The sequence below is a fragment of the Rattus rattus genome, chromosome 11 (genome assembly GCF_011064425.1).
Source record: "Rattus rattus isolate New Zealand chromosome 11, Rrattus_CSIRO_v1, whole genome shotgun sequence".
NCBI lineage: Eukaryota > Metazoa > Chordata > Mammalia > Rodentia > Muridae > Rattus > Rattus rattus.
This window is the reverse complement of record NC_046164.1, coordinates 91,348,398-91,369,171: the sequence shown is the minus strand read 5'-3', so window position 1 is coordinate 91,369,171 and position 20,774 is coordinate 91,348,398. Positions and strand designations below refer to the sequence as shown.

The 20,774-nt window shown below is 40.8% G+C and overlaps 1 protein-coding gene across 1 annotated transcript in view; it reads left to right on the top strand.

Moving 5' to 3' along the window:
• The window catches only part of Vrk2 (VRK serine/threonine kinase 2), a 118,066-nt gene that overhangs the window by 37,820 nt on the left and 59,472 nt on the right, over positions 1-20,774 (top strand). Inside the window, exons 3-5 of the mRNA XM_032916446.1 lie at positions 8,459-8,508; positions 9,179-9,248; positions 10,604-10,691. Of these exons, the coding sequence (XP_032772337.1) occupies positions 8,459-8,508; positions 9,179-9,248; positions 10,604-10,691 (208 nt within the window). The remainder of the gene's footprint in view (positions 1-8,458; positions 8,509-9,178; positions 9,249-10,603; positions 10,692-20,774) is intronic.

Genomic DNA, 20,774 nt, shown 5'->3' with positions numbered 1-20,774 from the left:
AAACTGATGGACATATCACCATCACTGATGTCAAGCTGTACTACAGAGCTGTGGTAATAAAAACAACATGGTATTGACACGAAAACAAACATATTGATCAATGGAATTGAGATAAAGATCCATACATCAATCTGCACATCCACAGATACCTGCTTTTTGATAAAGAAGACAGAAATGTACACTGGAGAAAAGAAAAGACATCTTCAACAAATGATGCTGGTCAGACTGGATGGTTCCGTGTAGAGCAACAGATCTATACTTATCACCCTGTACAAAACTCTAAACAGGAAAAGGGCCTCAACCTAAGGTCTGATACACTGGAACTGATAAAAAAGAAAGTGGAGATTAGTCTTTAGCTCATAGGCACAGGAAATGACTAAATGAGCAGAACACTCTTATCATGCACTCAGATCAACAATTAATAAATGGGACCTAATGAAACTGAAAAACTTCAGTATGGCAAAGGACCACATAATTTGGAAGAAGTGATAGGTTACATAATAGGAAAATAATTGTACCAACTATATATCCAATAGAAGGCTAATATTTAAAATATATATAAAAAAAATCTCAAAAACCAAAACCAAAACAAAACCAATCAAAAAAACCAAACTGAGCTTCAAGAAAACAAATAGTTCAGTTAAAAACTTGGGTATAGCCTTCTGGTCTCCATCTGCGCCCAGAGCTGGGGCTGTTCTATACAGCCTTTGGACACAAAACCTGCCTGCAGAGAACTGGTCTGCCAGGAGCGCTGTCCCTCCTAAGCCCACAGCCCACAAGTTGGATCCCACTATTTACCCATTGACTGTCCAAGGAGAAACACACCTGGGAACCAAAGGGCGGCCTAGGACAGGACCTTTCCATTCGCTCATTCGCTCTCTATTTGCGACCAGAGCTGGGACTGTTCCACAGCTCTTGGACCCAAAACCTGCCCTGAGAGAGCTGGTCTCCCAGGAGCTCTCTCACTCCAAAGACCACAGGCTCTCAGGAGAGACAAACTCCAGTCAGCGACAACAAGACCAAATGACACCAGAGATAACCAGATGGCAAGAGATAAGCACAAGAACCTAAGCAACAGAAACTTAGACTAATTGGCATCATCAGAACCCAGTTCTCCCCCACAGCAAATACTGGATATCCCAACACACCGGAAAAAGCAAGATTTGGATTTAAAATCATTTCTCATGATGATGATAGAGGACTTTAAGAAGGACATAAATATCTCCCTTAAAGAACTACAGGACAACACAGGCAAACAAGTAGGAGTCCTTAAAGAGGTAACACAAAAATCTCTTAAAGAATTAAAGGAAAACACAGCCAAACAGGTGAAGGAATTGAATAAAACTATCCAGGATATAAAAATGGAAATAGAAACAATAAAGAAGTCACAAAGGGAGACAACCCTGGAGGTAGAAAACCTAAGAAAGAGATCAGGAGTCATAGACACAAGCATTACCAACAGAATACAAGAGATTGAAGAGAGAATCTCAGGGGCAGAAGATAGAAAACATCCACACACCATCAAAGAAAATGCAGAAAGCAAAAAGCTCCTAACCCAAAACGTCCAGGAAATCCAGGACACACAGAGAAGATCAAACCTAAGGATAATAGGTATAGAAGAGAACAAAGATTCCCAACTTAAAGGGCCAGTGATATCTTCAAAAAAATTATAGAAGAAAACTCCCGTAACGAAAAGAAAGAGATGCCCATGAACATACAAGAAGCCTAGAGGACTCCAAACAGATTGGATGAGAAAAGAAATTCCTCCTGTCACATAATAGTCAAAACACCAAATGCACAAAACAAGGAAAAAGCAGTAAGGGAAAAAGTTCAAGTAACATATAAAGGCATACAGGTCTATCAGAATCACATGAGACTTTTCAACCAGAGACCATGAAAGCTAGAAGATCCTGGATAGATGTCATACAGACCCTAAGAGAACACAAATGCCAGCCCAGGCTACTGTATCCAGCAAAATTCTCCATTATTAGAGATGGAGAAACCAAGATATTCCATGACAAAACCAAATTTACGCAATATCTTTTCACAAATCCAGTCCTCCAATAGGTAATAAACGGAAAACTCGAACACAAGGAGGGAAACTACACTCTAGTAAAAGCAAGAAAGTAATCTTGCAGCAAACTCAAATGAAGATAGCCACACAAACATTAATTCCACCTCTAACAACAAAAATAAAAGGAAATAATCAGTATTCCTTCATATCTCTTAACATCAATGGACTCAATTCCCCAATACAAAGACTTCGACAAACAGACTGGATAAGAAAAGAGTACCCTGCATTTGGCTGCACACAGGAAACAAACCTCAGTGACAAAGACAGACTTTACCTAAGAGTAAAAGGCTGGGAAATAATTTTCCAAGCAAATGGTCCCAAGAAACAAGCTGTAGTAGCCATTCTAATATCGAATAAAATCGTCTTTCAACCCAAGTTATCAAAAAGATAAGGAAGGACACGTGTGTGTGTGTGTGTGTGTGTGTGTGTGTGTGTGTGTGTGTGTGTGTAAGGTCTCCCTTTCCCTTTCCAGCATCAGCAGGCCAGGTGGAGGAGGGAGGTGGAGCCCAGGACAAGTGGAACCTTGTTTATTTGGGAGTGAGTGCCAAGATTACTGGAGGGGCAGGAATCTTAGGTCCTGCTCTGTAGTTGAAGGCCTTCCCTGCAGCAAACCTTAATTAAGCAACCCTCTAAGATGACCCTTGCTTGTTCATACTGGTTTATTTGATGGTGGATGTAAATGCAAATGCTTTATTCACATTACAATGACTATATCAGCTTGCTTTTTTGGGTCAGTTTGCTTGAAATATTTTTTTTTCATTTTTTTTTAAACTGAAGTGATATCTGTTCCCCAATGTTAAAGTGTGTTTCTCAAATACTGCAGAAAGGTGTATCTTCTTTTCAAATCCAGTCTGCTAGTGTGTGTCTTATTATTGAAGGTTTAGAGCGTTGATGTTGGAAGTTATCAATGAACAGTGTTTATAAATTCCTGTTTTGTTTCTATACCGTGTTTTCTAGTCTGTGATTATTTATCCCTTGTGTTTTCCTGGATGTGGTTAACCTCTTCTGGTTGATATTTTCCTTCTGACACCTTTTGTAGAGTGGGATTTGCAGATAAATACTGCTTAAACTTAGTTTATATCATGGAGTGTCTGTTTTTTTTTTCTCCAGCAGTTGGGACTGATAGTTGCTGGGTAATGTGTCCTGGCCTGACTTCTGTGATCATTTAGAGTGTGTAGAACATCAGTCTAGGCTCCTCTAGCTTTTGGAGTCGTCTGTTGTTATTCTAATAGGTCTGCCTTTATGTGTTAATTGGTCTTTTTCCTTCATAGCTTTTAATAGTCTTTCTTCGTTCTAAAAGTTTCTAATTTCTTTGTGTTACAGTCCATTTAGTGTTTCCAATGTTTCATGTACCATATAGGCATCTACTTTTTAGGTTAAAGAAATTTCTTCTAAGATTTTGCTGATAATTTTCTATGTCTTTGATCTTGCATTTTTCCCCCCTTTCCCTCTATTTCTATTTTTTGTATATTAGGTCTTTTCATAGTGTCTCAGATTTCCTGGGTGTTTTGTTTTGTCTGTTTACATTTAACATTCTCTTTGAGGTATCGCTTTCTTTTGTATTTGTTTGTAGTGCTTGAGATTCTCTCTTCTGTCTCTTCAATTCTTTTTGTGAGGATTACCATGGGGTCTTTTTGACTTTATAAATGTTCTATATCCCGTTTTACCTCAGTTTACATTTTTTTTTAGTTATTCTACTATCATGATTTGAACTATTTTCTTCATTCCATTCCTGTTTTTGTTTTATGGACCATTAACAGGTTTATTCATACTGTGTTTAAAGTCTTAAACATGTTCCTAAAAGCGATTTTCAAGTCTTTTCTTACGTTTTAGCTATGCTGCATTTCTCAGTGTCTACTGTGGTGGGGTTGCTGTGTTCTTGTAGACACATATTGTTTCCACTGTTATTGTGTTCTCACACTGGTGTTTTCAGGCGTCTTGGTCTGGGAAGATTGTAATTCTAGGTGTTGACATCTGGTCTTGTTTTTGTTGGTTGATTTTCACTTCCATGGTTTCTGTTGTCTTTTCGGGTTCTTTGTAGAGTGTAGTGGGTGTGGCTTGCCTGGTAGAGAGGGCTTCTTAGTCCTTGTCATGTGTGGCCCCTGGGAGTCCTGGGAAGAATGCCTTTTAGGTTTTAGGAAGTGACATGAAGGCTTAGGGATGGGCTAGAAGGGAGAGGTTGCTGAGAGATTCCATAGGATAGAGGAAAGCTGGGCGTCCCAGGAGAATCTGTGTTCCCCTTGAAACAGAGCCAGAGCGGAGGCAGACCCTGCAGGTAGGAAACAGACCCTGCAGGTAGGAAACAGACCCTGCAGGCGGTCTGCTCCCAGACTGAACAGGAGACTGGGGACGTTGCAGTGGCGTACTGGAAGGAGAGGGAAGAGCCTAGGTTGGCACAGCCAGGGAGTCCCGGGGTGAACAGGGCCTCTGGGATTGGTGCCTCACACAGAGGGATGCAGCGAGGGAGGAAGTCTGGCCGTTAAGAGGCTCTGCAGACGGTACAAAGACAAAGAAGGGTCCTGCTTTAGGGTTGTGGGTGAAACTGGGGAAGTTGTAAGTGTTAGGTAGGATGGAGCTGTTGTAGTATTTTATACACAAGATATAAATTAACGATAAAAGGACAACTGCTGATAAGTTTAGTAGAGGGAATTACTACTATTAAGATGACCAGGATCTTCATCAAACACTGAAACTGTTCAGAATTTGATGTTTGTAGTTATGATGCTAATCTTTATTTTGTTCTACTGTTGTTATTTCCCCTTCCTTCAATCCCTAACTCAGTACCTGGTGTTCTCTAGCTTTCGATAAGGATTAGCTAATTGATGAGTGAAGGGAGGAGTGAAAGACTGACAGGATTTAAGGCCTGGAAAATGCAAGTAATGTACCTGTATACTCCTTAAGACTTAATCACAGAATAATATTGTACTTATTGAGACGGTGTAAAAAGGGGGATTGATTTATTCTAAAATGTGATCCCTGGAGTTTTGAAAGGTTTAATTATTATTAATACAAATGGAAAACATGGACAGACAAATAAGTGATTCACCTAGTTATGGCGGATGAACAATTGCCTTTATTGGGGTTACTGATAGGAGCATGAATGATTGTTGGGCAGCTGTGTCACCGGGAAGTCTACCGCGCACACTGAGGTAGCTGCACCAACAAGAGTCTCCTGTGGCAATCGTTTGCTCCTCACAGGCTCCCTTCTTCCAGGAAAGACTGAACTTGGTGGCCGCAGCACACGACCTCCGCCCCATCTTACGTCTGTCCCAGCATTCTACGCTTACCACTGTTCTTTGCTAAGATGCTTTTTCTTTTATGATTGAGGCTGACAGTGGTATCTAGTGGACATAAACAAAAATGTAGTGAAGGCAGTTTGGTAGACACACCACATGCATGTGAGGAAATAAGCAGTGCTTCCCACCGGGGCCCTTGGCACTCTCAGCCATGGACTTTTGCTGAGGCATGAGGAGTGGACCTGAAGTCCAATCATCTTGCATCCATGCTGTCCCACTGTTCACATCTTGCCCAGCATATCAGTGGTATAGCATGCACAGGATTTACTTCAGGGCTGTTGGTGACAATGCTTCCCCAGCAGCCAGGCACTGTAAAACCAGCCAGTGGGGAAAGAGTTTCTAGCTCCTTGGTTCATCTGCATTTTCAACAGAGCACACAGCACCTTCACAATAGGGACTTACCATGTACTTCAGCACGCAGTCGATGACAGGACAGGAACCTTTATGGCTTTTAGAACCTCAGCTACATTTTCTCTCTTTCAAGGCTTTCTGCCATCCATTGTAAGTGCTCATTGGTCGTGACTTAGAAGCAAGGGAGATATGTTTGCAAAAGTTAGCAAGACGCAATAATACATGAAAACACAAGTTAAGTTGTATCATGAGTTTTCTCAAAAGAGCATATTGAGCACAGTTCTTACACGAAAGAAACTACTATATTCAGGTCCCTACAATTCCCTGCCATTCTCTGTGAGTTGTTGAGGAACTCTGTGAGTTCCTTATCGGGACACTTTGCCAGGCTGCAGTGCATCTCCCAACACCTGATGGGTTGAGCAGCATCAGCTTGTACTGTTTGGCCCAGCTGAAAGCCAAGGGTAGGGCAGAGGGTATGGATGTGCTCTTGTGTGGTGCTAGTGGAGTGACTCCTCAATTCTGATAGGCTCCAAACACCCCCCAGTTGTTGCCTCTCCATTGGACATACCCGGCTACTGAACAGACTTCTGGGATAAGGAACAATCCACACCTCACTCTTCTTTCTTGCAGGGAGAGACTGCACCAGTCCTTGAGGGGATTATTTCCCACTTGAAGACAGGTACAAGCTTTGTCACCTGTGCTGTTCTAGTCATTTGTCCTCCAGCCCTTCTTGATCAGGCCCTCAAGCTTTCTGGAAGCATACTAGGATAAAATTTGGTTTTCTGTCAGATATTTCCTAAGAATTCTGCCTTGATATAAATGCTGCCATATTTCCTTGAGTCATCAAGACCTTGTAATCATGATTTATTTACATGGGTACCTACATGGTCATGTGACAGAACCTACTCTAGCTCCTAAGATTACTTCTCACCACAAGGTTCAGCAAAGCTCATAAAACCTAATACCAGTCCCCAGGTCCCTACTGGATCGGCCTCTTATCTACCTCTCCTGTGCATATCATTCTATAATCCCAGTGAACGAGGCCGCAGACACTGCCTGTGACATGCTCAGTTCCCTCAGGAGTATTTTGTCTTTTCCTGTCTTCCAGTTAGTGATGCTCATGGGAACTTCAGCCACTGATAAGCAAGGGGGCAATGGCTCGCAGCACATATGAACCAGTCCTTCAGGACTGATTTTGTTATGTATTACCTTAGATTATGCAGCCTTAGTTTGAAGAAGGGATGAGTACTTTCATGTTTTCCTTTTCCATATTATCCAGACTGACCTCATTCACCCGATGTTTAATAGCCTCATGAGCCAGGGTTGGCAATGGGCACCTTCCTTCCCCAGTCATATAGTTCATGTGCATCTGTGAGGATTAGAGTTTCCTCTCCTGGGCCGTGGTTAAGAACCCCATCTGGATGCAGAGTCTTGGATATTTCCCTTCCTCTGTATGCAAGTTGGACAAGAAGAATGTTTTGTATCACTTCAGCATCTCCTTCTTCCTTATCACTGACTGATTATCTCCAGGAATCCAAGGTTTGGAATCCCAGAAAGGCCTCTTTGGTCTCATGCCTACCCCCTACCCCTTTCCTTCCCTTTAAAGGTTAATGTAGAGGATAGCGCCCACATGGTTGTTTTTGCTTGTTTGCGTTTTGTCACTTAGACCAGCCTTTTCTGGGCAGACAGGAAGGCTTCAGTTGTCTTAGTGCTCATAACAGACCATACAACTGACACTGTATCTGGTTAAGAATCCCTCTGTACCTTCTGATTTCAGAGGATTATGGTATCTTCTCAGGTCAAATGGAATGTTTGGAGGCATGAGACAGACCCCATTCATCAGGGAGGCATGCCATGTCCTACCATATATAGGAAGACAACAACCTGGGGTTCCTAGCTCAGATTGTTCAGGCTTGTTTGCATGTCTTACCAAACACAGCAAAGAATATGTGACCATTCCCCGGAAAAGCCACACCATTCCTCACAACACAAGAAAGGCAGACCTCTCAGGATTGGCCTCTCTGGCATTCCACTCACAGACAGATCAGCCGTTAGTTGTATATATTATTGTCCACTGCGATCGTTTCTTTCCATTGTTTTTGATTCTGTTGAATAACATTCATGCATCATGTATTTATTCTATGTCTCTTCCTAGGGAAACCCCACTATAATGACAGGGATAGAACAAAGCAGAGAGTCCACTCAAAACTAGTCTAGCAGACCAATGAGCTTATTGGTGTTACTTATAGCAACACAGATAAGGGGCTCCTTATAAGGGAGTGGGTTGAGGGTTCTTACAGAAACATGGCTAATTTGGCAGCCAGATCAATACGTTTACTCTGACGTAGATGTAAGAACTGTATCCCTGGGATACCTTCACCATGCTCAATCTCATCTGTGTTAGCTTTCTTACCTTCCTCTACACTTGGATGATGTGATTAATGTTATCTGTTTATTTCTCAGTCTGAGTGCTTGAGTATAGACTGTGTTAAGTAGTGCGTCCTGTGTCAGATAGATATGAGTTTCAGACCTTAATCTATTTTTCTTTGTGAAAAATTTGTTCCGTTTCCCCAGCTTCAGTAGCACCATTTGTAAAGTAGAGATGGTATGGCAGTTGTAAGAGGCTCTGTGTATAATCTACTTCACTTACTAAGAGACCTATGATTTCTCTATGACTTGGTAGATATTTGGTGATTTGGAATAACTATAATTTTCCAATTGTACTTTTTTTCTGCAGCTTTCCCCACAAATAAACCAGAGGAAGATGCAAGACATGTCATAAAAGTGGTAAGAATTGTTCGCATGTTTATGTTCCTGTATTTGACTTTCCCTTATTCTGCTTTGTAATTATAAAAATACTTCTCACCTTAACTTTTATAGGCACAGAGTAATAAAGCACATATTTCCTTTGCACGTCATTAGTGTGTGAAGACTGGGGAGCCATTGTACCATATTGCCCTGTGTCCTGCATTTGACCTGTTTTTCCTTCACTCCTTTAGGTAGTAAGGCCTTTGAAGTGAGGCATAGAATTCCACCTCAGTTCATGTGCCCTATGCATAGCACAAAGAATAATATGTAGTAGACAGTGAAAGAGGTGTGTGAGGGTACTCCGTAGTATTTTCCAGTGTGCCTGCCCCGAAGGACACACTGGTATACAGCCAGTGCTTATTCATGTACACAGTTCTGGGTGCTTTTGATAAGATCTTTGCAGAAGACTTCTTTCATGTGTAAGACTATGATAGGATTGCAATACAGTATGTTGTTTAAAATGAGACTTTTTAAGTTTATTTAGTGGTTTAATTATTATTTTTTTTTAGTAGAAATCTGGTGCCTATGTTTGATGACAAGAATTCTATAAGTATATATTTTGCATGTGGAGTCTTATATTTTCACAGTTGAAATATAATTTATATTTAGGATAATTCTTTCTAGTAAAATTATTAATTTTCTTTTGTAGGAATATCAGGAAAATGGCCCATTATTTTCAGAGCTTAAATTTTATCAGAGAGCTGCAAAAAGAGAATGTAGTAAGTAAAACTAGCTAACCAGCTACTGCCATATATACACTTGCTGAAGCTAATGTTAACATTTTGGTCTTTTTCTGGCCTTCTGGAAAATTCTTTCCATAAGAAATTTCATTGTAATGTGATATACTTAACTGTTATAACGTAAAAAAGCAAGACAGATGGTATACACATCTTGTTATGCCACACATAATGGGTTATATTTTAACTCAAAGTTTTTTCTACTACTTTACATAACATGCTGACTTGTTGAATTATCAAGCGTTTTCTAATCATTTAAAGATTATGGAATGAAATTATTTCTTTTATAAAGATTCATTTACATAGAAAGGGTATAGTAGCAAAATGAAAATAGGTAGATAATGCACACACAGAAGGGATGGTTTTAAAGTGGATTAAATTATTTGCAAATGATTAAATGTTAAGATTTTTAAGAAAATATTAGAAAGGTGAATGTTAGGAATATTTGGAGTTGGATGTCATAAATAAGAACTACTAGTTGGAGATTTGATTGTGAATGATTATAAGCAAAGATGAAGAAAAGTGGAAAAGTTTCTAAGAGTTACATAAAATGTTGCCGGAGTCGGTAGGAGTCATAACAACTGGTGTGGACAGGCTCCTTTATATCCTGTTGAGGAGAAAGAATGATGGATCTGGCCTGAATAATTAACTTTGCTTCCTTTAATAAAGCTTCTAAACACTCTGACTATGGTTGCCACCAACTGCTTCAACTGTGTCAGAGTGACAAATAGAATCCATTAAATTTGATTATTTTATCAGGAAAGCTGTCTTTAGCATGAAACACATGTGGCAGAGAAGTAAGAGTGGTGATTACACTACCTGATTGTTTAACTGGATTAAACAATTCAATTAAGAGGGTTTTTTTTTTTGTAAGAGAAATTTATTCAAAACAGTTATTTTACAGCAACCTCACAGTCAGGTGCTTTTTCTGCTCAATTTGTATTTCATGGACTAACATGATTTAAGCCTTTGAAATGTAGGTAGTGGTGGGGAAAGCACTCACTCTTTGAGGTCAATGTGTGTGTTTATGTAGAAACTTAGCTAGCATATGATGAATGATTTGTTTCTATGAATAAACATATTTATGAATGAATGATAACTAGGTACTTTGTAGTACTATGTCTTTTATGACACTATTAATTTAGTTTAAAAAGAGATTTTGTGTTAATTATAGTGATAATAAAAAGTTTCAAACCATGGGATAGATATATGTACATTTTTAAGTTTTTTCTTAGAATATCTAATGACTATTTTGGTTTGATAAGTAAGCCTTGACCTCTTTACAAAGGCAAAAATCCTTTTCTAAATATTGTTTCTTGTTAAATTTTTCTTTGCAGTCCAAAAGTGGGTAAAACAGAGGAAACTTGATTATTTAGGAGTTCCTGTATTTTATGGATTTGGTCTGACTGATTTCAAAGGAAGAAGGTAAAAAGCATATTATAATCATACAATATTTATATGATCACTTATCACCAAGCGACCTTCCTCAGTGACCTAGTTGCTGTTTTTGGCCAGTTAACAAACTACTCAAACCTTCTGGGCATCAGGAGGCCCATGGTGGCTGTTCTGCTTCTTTCTAGGTTCTGACCTCCCTGGTGAATATAATCTGGCATCTGCCAAGCTGTAGTCATCTTAGGTCCTACCAGGGAAGGACCTGCTGTCACCGGTCATTCAAGACTGTTGATGGACCTAAGATATCTTGACAATGAGCTACCAGTATGTTATAAAGGAAACACAACTGGTTTTCCCCAGAGAAAATTGGTGGGTTGTGGGAGTGGGAGGGAGGAGAAGTGGGAGAGAGGGAGAGAGAGAGACGGGGGGAGGGGCACACACAGAGAGAGAATATGAATATGAATATAAATGTGCAGGTGAGTGCATCCTAGATGGATCCAGATCATAGTATTTCTTCATGATCTAATCTTGAAAGTGGTATCCTATCCTACAGCACTTTCTCTCTGCTAGAAGTCAGTCACTAGGTCTACCTCTGAAAGTTCAGAGAGAATCACTCTCCACCTTGAGGAAATAACACAGCAAGAAATTTATAAAGCTGTCCTTGAATGTGTCTCTTTGTACACATACAAATTTATTACTCGTGATTTTGAAAAAGTCACCTGTTTTGCATCCATTTTGTTCCTGGGAGTGTCATAAATGTTATCCTACTTTGTCCTTTTTTGACAAGTTCAACTTTACATGTGAGAAAATAGGCTCAGCTTGCAGTCCTTTGTTCAAATACCTTTAAATAATATAAATAAAGTGAACTGCTTCAAACAGGGTACTAAACGAACCACAGAAATTCAGGACATCTGTATCATGTTTCTCTTAAATCATCTAGAATTACAGTAGTTGGCATAAGAATTATATAAAATATTGTTGAAGACAGGATAGAGAGTTCTGGGTCAGTTGGCAGAGTAGAGGTTGCTGGTGAGATCAGGTGAAGGACAATTGTCAGAGAAAAAAAAATGCTCTGAACGGAGGAAGAACTTTGGAAATTCATAGAAGTCGTGAGAGGGTACATCAAAAGTATGGACTCAAAGACCACAACATTATCTAGTGAAGCCAGGACATACAGGGCCCAAGCTACATGTTTCCTTTCCTGGTAGAGAGAAGCAGGAACCTCATCCCAAAGGTAATCAATCAGACAGAATCTGGTAAAACAAAGCAAAATACCCATGAGTCCTCAGAACAATCTCCCAGATGCCTCACAAGCCTTGTCTTGTGTGACAGTTTCCTCCAAGACTGAACTGCTCAATCCTATAGGAAGGTTTCTTAAACAGGAAGGTCAGTAACTCAAAATAACTTCACTGAGTCCTTGATAGTCTATATATTTTTATTGGGGAATTGAGTCTATTGATGTTAAGAGAAATTAGGGATTTCAGGAAAACAGGAATGATTGCTCTTTCCTGTTATTTTTGTTGTTAGTTTAGTGGAATTATGTTTGTGTGGCTATCTTCTTTTGGGTCAGTTGAAAGAAGATTACTTTCTTGCTTTTTCTAGAGTGTAGATTCCCTCCTTGTGCTGGAGTTTTCCATCTATTATCCTTTGTACGACTGGATTTGTGGAAAGATATTGCGTAAATTTTGTTTTCTCATGGAATATCTTGGTTTCTCCACCTCTATTAATTGAGAGTTTTGCTGAATATAGTAGCCTGGGCTGGCATTTGTGTTGTCTTAGGGTCTGTATGACATCTGTCCGGGACCTTCTGGCTTTCATAGTCTCTGGTGAGAAGTCTGTTGTGATTCTGATAGGTCTGCCTTTATATGTTACTTGACCTTTTTCCCTTACTGCTTTTAATATTCTTTCTTTGTTTTATGCATTTGGTGTTTTGACTATCATGTTACAAGAGGAATTTCTTTTCTGGTCCCATCTGTTTGGAGTTCTGTAGGCTTCTTGTATGTTCATGGGCATCTCTTTCTTTAGGTTAGGGGAGTTTTCTTCTGTAATTTTGTTGAAGAATATTCACTGGTCCTTTAAGTTGGGAATCTTCACTCTCTTCTATACATATTATCTTTAGGTTTGATCTTCTCATTGTGTCCTGGATTTCCTGGATGTTTTGAGTTAGGAGCTTTTTGCTTTTTGCATTTTCTTTGGCTATTGTGTTGATGTTTTCTATGGTATCTTCTACCCCTGAGATTCTCTCTTCAATCTCTTGTATTCTGTTGGTGGTGCTTGCATCTATGATTCCTGATCTCTTTCCTAGGTTTTCTACCTCCAGGGTTGTCTCTCTTTGTGATTTCATTGTTGTTTCTTTTTCTATTTTTAGATTCTGGATGGTTTTGTTCCATTCCTTCACCTGTTTACTTGATTTTTGTGTTGCTTCTTTAAGGGCTTCTACTTGTTTACTTGTGTTGTCCTGTATTTCTTTAAGGAAATTATTTATATCTTTCATAAAGTCCTCTAACATCTTCATGAGTTGTGATTTTAAATCAAAGTCTTGCTTTTCCAGTGTTTTGGGGTATTCAGGGCTGTGGTGGAAGAACTGGGTTCTGATGATCCCAAGTGGTCCTTACCCTTGCCTCTTGCCATCTGCTTATCTCTGGTGTTAGCTGTTCTTGTTGTCTCTGACCATGGCTTGACTGCTGTGTGTCAGCACTGCCGGAAGACCAGCTCTCTCTCCATCTGATCTGGATACAGAGAGCTGTGGCAAAGGGTCATCTCTGGGCTCAGGCAGAAACCGGAGGGATCCTGTCTCAGACTGCTTCTTGATTCCTGTGTCCTGAGGGCTCGGGGTTGGTCCCTCGGAACAGAAGTGGTCTTACCTGTGTTCTCAGGTATGTCAGCACTCCTGGGTGACCAGCCTTCTTTCAGTGGGATCTGGGTACAGAGAGCTATGGTCAGCCCCTGGTGCAGGCGGAAACTGGAAAACTCATTGAGTCCCTGAAACTGACCAGATTCACTGGGCTACTTCCCATCAGAGTAAGTAATAGAAGCTGAGAGTTCCTCTAAGAGGAAGCAAAACTAAGCTGTAAAGAAGACCCTCAGACAAGGCCAGCTGCCAAAAAGAAGCAGAAACCAGCTGAGTTGCCTGGGAGGGACACTCTCCAAGGTTCTGAGCTGCCAGCAGGCTGTGCAATGGGCTTCAGGTTCCCAACTTTTTGAGCTTTGAGCCATACTGTGTGGGTTTCTCAGATGTAACTATTTTTTCATCACTTCTGCTCCATAAATAATCCTTCACCCATACTCCTTTACTAACCCCAATAAAGCTCACTGGTTCACCAAGCTGGACTTGAGTGGTAGCCATGCTTTGATCTATTGTAGGCTCCCTATCTAGCAGGAGGAAACGTGAGTGTCGGGTCTGCCCAGGAAACATTTTGTCATATAGCAAACAGATTGTCGGTTTTAGTGAGATGATGGCTGAAAATGGATTTTAATTAACTCTATTAGGGATTAATATAACCCGACTAGACCCCAGTAATGGAGGCAGAGTCCCATAGATTTATTTAATCAAATCCTGCACAATTACTAGGGGATTACCCTTAGTCTATATGCCAGACTCGCTACTTGCCCAGCTGCTCTCCCTAAGTACTTGCTATTTGGGTCTTGCTTGCTACTTCTCCTCCAGCTGTCCTTCTGAGGGCATCTCACTTGGCCATATGCTCCTGATCCATCACATCTAGTGGAGACCTTCTGTCCTCTCCTCCTTCTGGTACCCTCCTTTCTCCTCCTTCTCTCCTCCCCTTCCTTGTGATGCCTACCTGTGACCCCAGCCTGGTAATTCAAATTCTCCCTCTTTTTATTTTTTCCCAGTAATTGGCTGTACCCACTTTTTTTTAACCAATTGCTTTTGATTGGGGAGCAAGGTTTACGTAGCATCACTTAGTTTATGTGAGCATTTGCTTGTCAACCAGATGTGGGAGACCAGTATTTATCGTTTGAATACATAGCATCACACCAATCTCCCATCAGATGACTTTTCTGATGGACAAGTCAATAGTAGGAAAAAATCCATTTGACACTTTGTGTGATTCACAGGGTTGTAGATAGGTATCATCTTGAGGAAAAAAAAAAAAAAACAATAGAAAATTGTTGTTTAAAATTGAGATACCCAGAGGCCTGAGAAATGAGTAATTCAAAACCAGAGAATCTAAATTTAAACTTCCCCAGCTTCGGCATGAGAAGCAAAGCCAGAGGGAGGAAGGCCATCAAAGGGGACAGGTTGGAGGTGGTGGTTTAAGCTTTGAAGTAAGTAGATAAAGCTAGCCTTGCCCTTGGTGGCTGAGCGCAGGTTTTTTTTGTTTTTGTTTTTTTTTGTTTTTTGTTTTTTTATTAACTTGAGTATTTCTTATATACATTTCGAGTGTTATTCCCTTTCCCGGTTTCCGGGCAAACATTCCCCTCCCCCGTCCCCTTCCTTATGGGTGTTCCCCTCCCCACCCTCCCCCCATTGCCGCCCTCCCCCCAACAATCTAGTTCACTGGGGGTTCAGTCTTGGCAGGACCCAGGGCTTCCCCTTCCACTGGTGCTCTTACTAGGATATTCATTGCTACCTATGAGGTCAGAGTCCAGGGTCAGTCCATGTATAGTCTTTAGGTAGTGGCTTAGTCCCTGGAAGCTCTGGTTGCTTGGCATTGTTGTACATATGGGGTCTCGAGCCCCTTCAAGCTCTTCCAGTTCTTTCTCTGATTCCTTCAACAGGGGTCCTATTCTCAATTCAGTGGTTTGCTGCTGGCATACACCTCTGTGTTTGCTGTATTCTGGTTGTGTCTCTCGGGAGAGATCTATATCCGGCTCCTGTCGGCCTGCACTTCTTTGCTTCATCCATCTTGTCTTATTGGATGGCTGTATATGCATGGGCCACATGTGGGGCAGGCTCTGAATGGGTGTTCCTTCTGTGTCTGTTTTAATCTTTGCCTCTCTATTCCCTGCCAAGGGTATTCTTGTTCCCCTTTTAAAGAAGGAGTGAAGCATTCACATTTTGATCATCCGTCTTGAGTTTCATTTGTTCTAGGCATCTAGGGTAATGCAAGCATTTGGGCTAATAGCCACTTATCAATGAGTGCATACCATGTGTGTTTTTCTGTGATTGGGTTACCTCACTCAGGATGATATTTTCCAGTTCCGACCATTTGCCTCTTAATTTCATAAAGTCATTGTTTTTGATAGCTGAGTAATATTCCATTGTGTAGATGTACCACATTTTCTGTATCCATTCCTCTGTTGAAGGGCATCTGGGTTCTTTCCAGCTTCTGGCTATTATAAATAAGGCTGTGATGAACATAGTGGAGCACGTGTCTTTTTTATATGTTGGGGCATCTTTTGGGTATATGCCCAAGAGAGGTATAGCTGGATCCTCAGGCAGTTCAATGTCCAATTTTCTGAGGAACCTCCAGACTGATTTCCAGAGTGGTTGTACCAGTCTGCAATCCCACCAACAGTGGAGGAGTGTTCCTCTTTCTCCACATCCTCGCCAGCATCTGCTGTCACCTGAGTTTTTGATCTTAGCCATTCTCACTGGTGTGAGGTGAAATCTCAGGGTTGTTTTGATTTGCATTTCCCTTATGACTAAAGATGTTGAACATTTCTTTAGGTGTTTCTCAGCCATTTGGCATTCCTCAGCTGTGAATTCTTTGTTTAGCTCTGAACCCCATTTTTTTAATAGGGTTATTTGTCTCCCTGCGGTCTAACTTCTTGGGTTCTTTGTATATTTTGGATATAAGGCCTCTATCTGTTGTAGGATTGGTAAAGATCTTTTCCCAATCTGTTGGTTGCTGTTTTGTCCTAACCACAGTGTCCTTTGCCTTACAGAAGCTTTGCAGTTTTATGCGATTCCATTTTGTGATTCTTGATCTTAGAGCATAAGCCATTGGTGTTTTGTTCAGGAAATTTTTCCAGTGCCCATGTGTTCCAGATGCTTCCCTAGTTTTTCTTCTATTAGTTTGAGTGTATCTGGTTTGATGTGGAGGTCCTTGATCCACTTGGACTTAAGCTTTGTACAGGGTGATAAGCATGGATCGATCTGCATTCTTCTACATGTTGACCTCCAGTTGAACCAGCACCATTTGCTGAAAATGCTATCTTTTTTCCATTGGATGGTTTTTGGCTCCTTTGTCAAAAAAATCAAGTGCCCATAGTGTGTGGGTTCATTTCTGGATCTTCAGTTCTGTTCCATTGGTCTATCTGTCTGTCTCTGTACCAATACCATGCAGTTTTTATCACTATTGCTCTGTAATACTGCTTGAGTTCAGGGATAGTGATTCCCCCTGAAGTCCTTTTATTGTTGAGGATAGTTTTAGCTATCCTGGGTTTTTTGTTATTCCAGATGAATTTGCAAATTGTTCTGTTTAACTCTTTGAAGAATTGGATTGGTATTTTGATGGGGATTGCATTGAATCTGTAGATCGCTTTTGGTAAAATGGCCATTTTTACTATATTAATCCTGCCAATCCATGAGCATGGGAGATCTTTCCATCTTCTGAGGTCTTCTTCAATTTCTTTCTTCAGAGTCTTGAAGTTCTTATTTTACAAATCTTAGTTCTTATTAGCTGAGAACAACTCTGAGCCTGAGGTCAGGAGGTGATCACTTCTGGAACCCTCTACCTGGGTTCACTACTGTAGAACCCAAAGGCTCTGTGAGCTAAGGAATATGCACAGCTGAGTCCAGTATCGTAGTGATTCAAATCGGTACTTGAAAAGTTTTAACAGTGTGAATGCAGATGTCGTCTTCTTCATCATCATCATCATCATCATCGTTGTCTCCTCCTCCTTCAAGTTATTACTTAACTGAATATAGCTTTTCCTCCATTTATTCTTCCCAGTTGCTCCTCACCTCCTCCCACATCTAGATCTACTCCATTTGTCCCTCTTAATAGAAAAGATGAGGCTTCTAGGAAAGAACAACAAAACATAATCAACTATAAGATAAAAATAAAAACTATCATGTTTAGTTGGATAAGCCAAGCTGACATAAAAATAAAAGAGTCTCAAGAGAAAGCATGAAAAATCAGAGATCTCCTCATATACACCCTCAGGAATCCTGTTAAAGGGCTAAACTTAAATCTGTAGAATATGCACAGAGGACCTGCTTCAGACACATGCAGGCCCTGTGCTTGCTGTTCAGTCTCTGAGTTCATATGAGCACTGCTCAGTTAGTTCAGAGGGCTTTGTTCTTCTGGTGTCCTCCATCTCCTCTGTCTCCCCTACTTCTGTTTCCCCCACTTCTGTTTCCACGGGGTTCCCTGAACTCTGAGGGGAGGGACTTTATGAAGACATACCCTTTACAGTTGTGTGTTTTCAGGTCTCTCGCTGTAATGTCTTGCTGTGTATCTCTATTCATTCCCATCTGCTGCAGGAGGAAGCCTCTCTGATGATGGCTTAAGATGGCATCAATCTATGAGTACAGCAGATGTCATTAGGAGTCATATTGTTGCTTTTTTTTTTTTTTTTTTTTTAAGACTAGCAGTATTTGGTTTTCCTTTTGCATTTTTAATTTATATTTTAAATGTTACCCCATCTTCCAGTTTCCTCTACATAAATCTGCCACACACCCCACATATCTATGCACTCCTTCCCACCTCCCCACCTTGACATTCCCCTACACTGGGGCATCAAGCCTTGACAGAACCAAGGGCCTCTCCTCCCATTGATGCCAGACAAGGCCATCCTCTGCTATACATGCAGATGGAGCAATATGTCCCTATATTCTTTTGGGATGGTGGTTTAGTCCCTGGGAGCTCTGGGTTAGGGATCTGGTTAGTTGATATTGTTGTTCTTCCTATGAGGTTGCAAAACCCTCCAGCTCTTTCACTCCTTTCTCTAACTTCTCCATTGGGATCCCAGTGCTCAGTCTAATGACTGGCTGCGAGCACCTGCCTCTGTATTTATCAGGCTCTGGCAGAGCCTCTCATGAGACAGCTATATCAAGCTTCTGTCAGCATGCACTTCTTGGCATCTGCAATGGTTTCTGGGTTTTGTGCCTGTATATGGGATGGATCCCTAGGTGGGGCAGTCTCTGGATGGCCTTTCAGTCTCTGCTCCACACTTCTTCTCTGTATTTCCTCCTGTGAATATTTTGTTCCCCCTTTTAAGAAGGTCTGAAGCATCCACACTTTGGTCTTCCTTCTTCTTGAGCTTCATGTGGTTTATGAATTGTATCTTGGGTATTCCGAGCTTTATTTGGGCTTTCTAGACTCTAGTTCTTGGTCACCCAAGCAGTGTTTAGCTTGGGTTGTATCTCATGGAGAGGGCCTTATGTCAGGTTGGACATCAGTTTGTGGGTTACTCTGGAAAAGTTTGTGCCCCCATTCCCTTAGTATATTTTGCAGGTAGGACAAGTGGTAGATCAAAGGTTTGTGGTTAGGTTGGTGTTTACTTTTCTCTTCTGGTAGCCTGCAGGGTATATTCCTAAGCCATAGACACTAGATCACCGGGTGAAGGTTTTGTGTTGGTACCAGCTCAGCCTCTCCATGTTCAATGAGTTGTATGTGTGTTGTCTTCAACAATGGGGTCTTGCACTCAGTTTGTGTAGAGCAATCTATTGTCTTGGCAAATCTGGGTTGTCTGAAGATTTTCTTATATTTTTGGTTATAAGCCTAGCCTTTAACGGCTGAGCCATCTCTCCAGTCCTGATGAAACCCTGTTCTGGCACTAGAAGCTTCATTTGGTGACAAGAGATGGCTAGTAGGGGTTCCATCTCCCTCGACATTTTGAGACTTCATTGGGATCACCTTTGTATATTACAGGAAGTTTACATTATACTAGACTTTTATACCGCCTCTCATATGCTCCTCAGATGTTCTTAATTTAATGGGTAGGATGTACTTACCAGCTGGATCATTAGCCAGCTCAAGGGTTACACCCTAGGGAGTCTCAGAAGGATGACAACAGCAGCCACCTCTGCCATGCAGTGGCTGTCTCTACCCTCACTCCATCCCTCCAACTCATCTTTACCTCCCTTTACCACTGGATCTTTCTCTTCCTGTCCTCCATTCTGCCCCTGGCTCCAATCTACCTATAAAATCTATTCTATTTTCCCTTTCCAGGAAGGCCCATGTGTCTCAACCTAACCTCTCTGGGTTATGGATTGTAGCATGATTATCATTTACTTAACTGCTAATATCCACTTATAAGTGAGTGCATACCATGTTTTACCTTACTCGGGATGGTTTTTTTCTTAGTTTCATCCATTTGCCTATAAATTTTATGATGTCATTTTCTTCTCTTTTCTTTTTTTTTTTTTTTTTTTCCCCCGGAGCTGGGGACCGAACCCAGGGCTTTGCGCGTGCTAGGCAAGCGCTCTACCGCTGAGCTAAATCCCCAACCCATGATGTCACTTTCTTAATGCGTTCTTCGGTTGAGCTTGTTTTCAGTTTCTGGCTATTGTGAATAATGCCACTATGAACATAGTTGGACAAAAGTCTTTTGGTCGGATGGAATGTCCTTTGGTTATATGCCCAAGAATAGCTGAGTCTTGTGGTATATTGATTTCCATATTGGTTGTACAAGTCTATACTCCCAGCAGCAATGGAGGAATGTTACCCTTGCTCCACATCCTTGCCAGTTTAATCAGTCACCTGTGTTATTGATCTTAGCCATTCTGACAGGTATAAAATGGAATCTCAAATTTGTTTTGATTTACCTTTCGTTAATTGCTAAGGATGCTGAACTTTTAACAAATGCTTCTTGGCTATTTGAGATTGCTTTATTAATAATCATGTGTTTAGATCTTTCCTTCACTTTAAATTGAATTATTTGTCTTCTTGATATCTATTCTCATGAATTCTTTATATATTTTGGATATTAGCCCTCTATCAGATATGGAGTTGGTAAAAGTCTTTTTTCCATTTTGTAGGCTGCCACTTTGTTCCAATAACAATTTCCTTTGCCTCACAGATGCTTTCCAGTTTGATGAGGTCCATTTATTAATTGTTGATCTTAGTGCTTGTGCTACCTGTGTTTGGTTCCAGTGTAAGACAAGTCTTCTCATTCTGTGCATCTGAATGCTGTGGTTGCTTTCTTCATTTGTAGAACACTTAGGTTCTACCGACCAGCTGGATCATTAGCCAACCCAAGGGT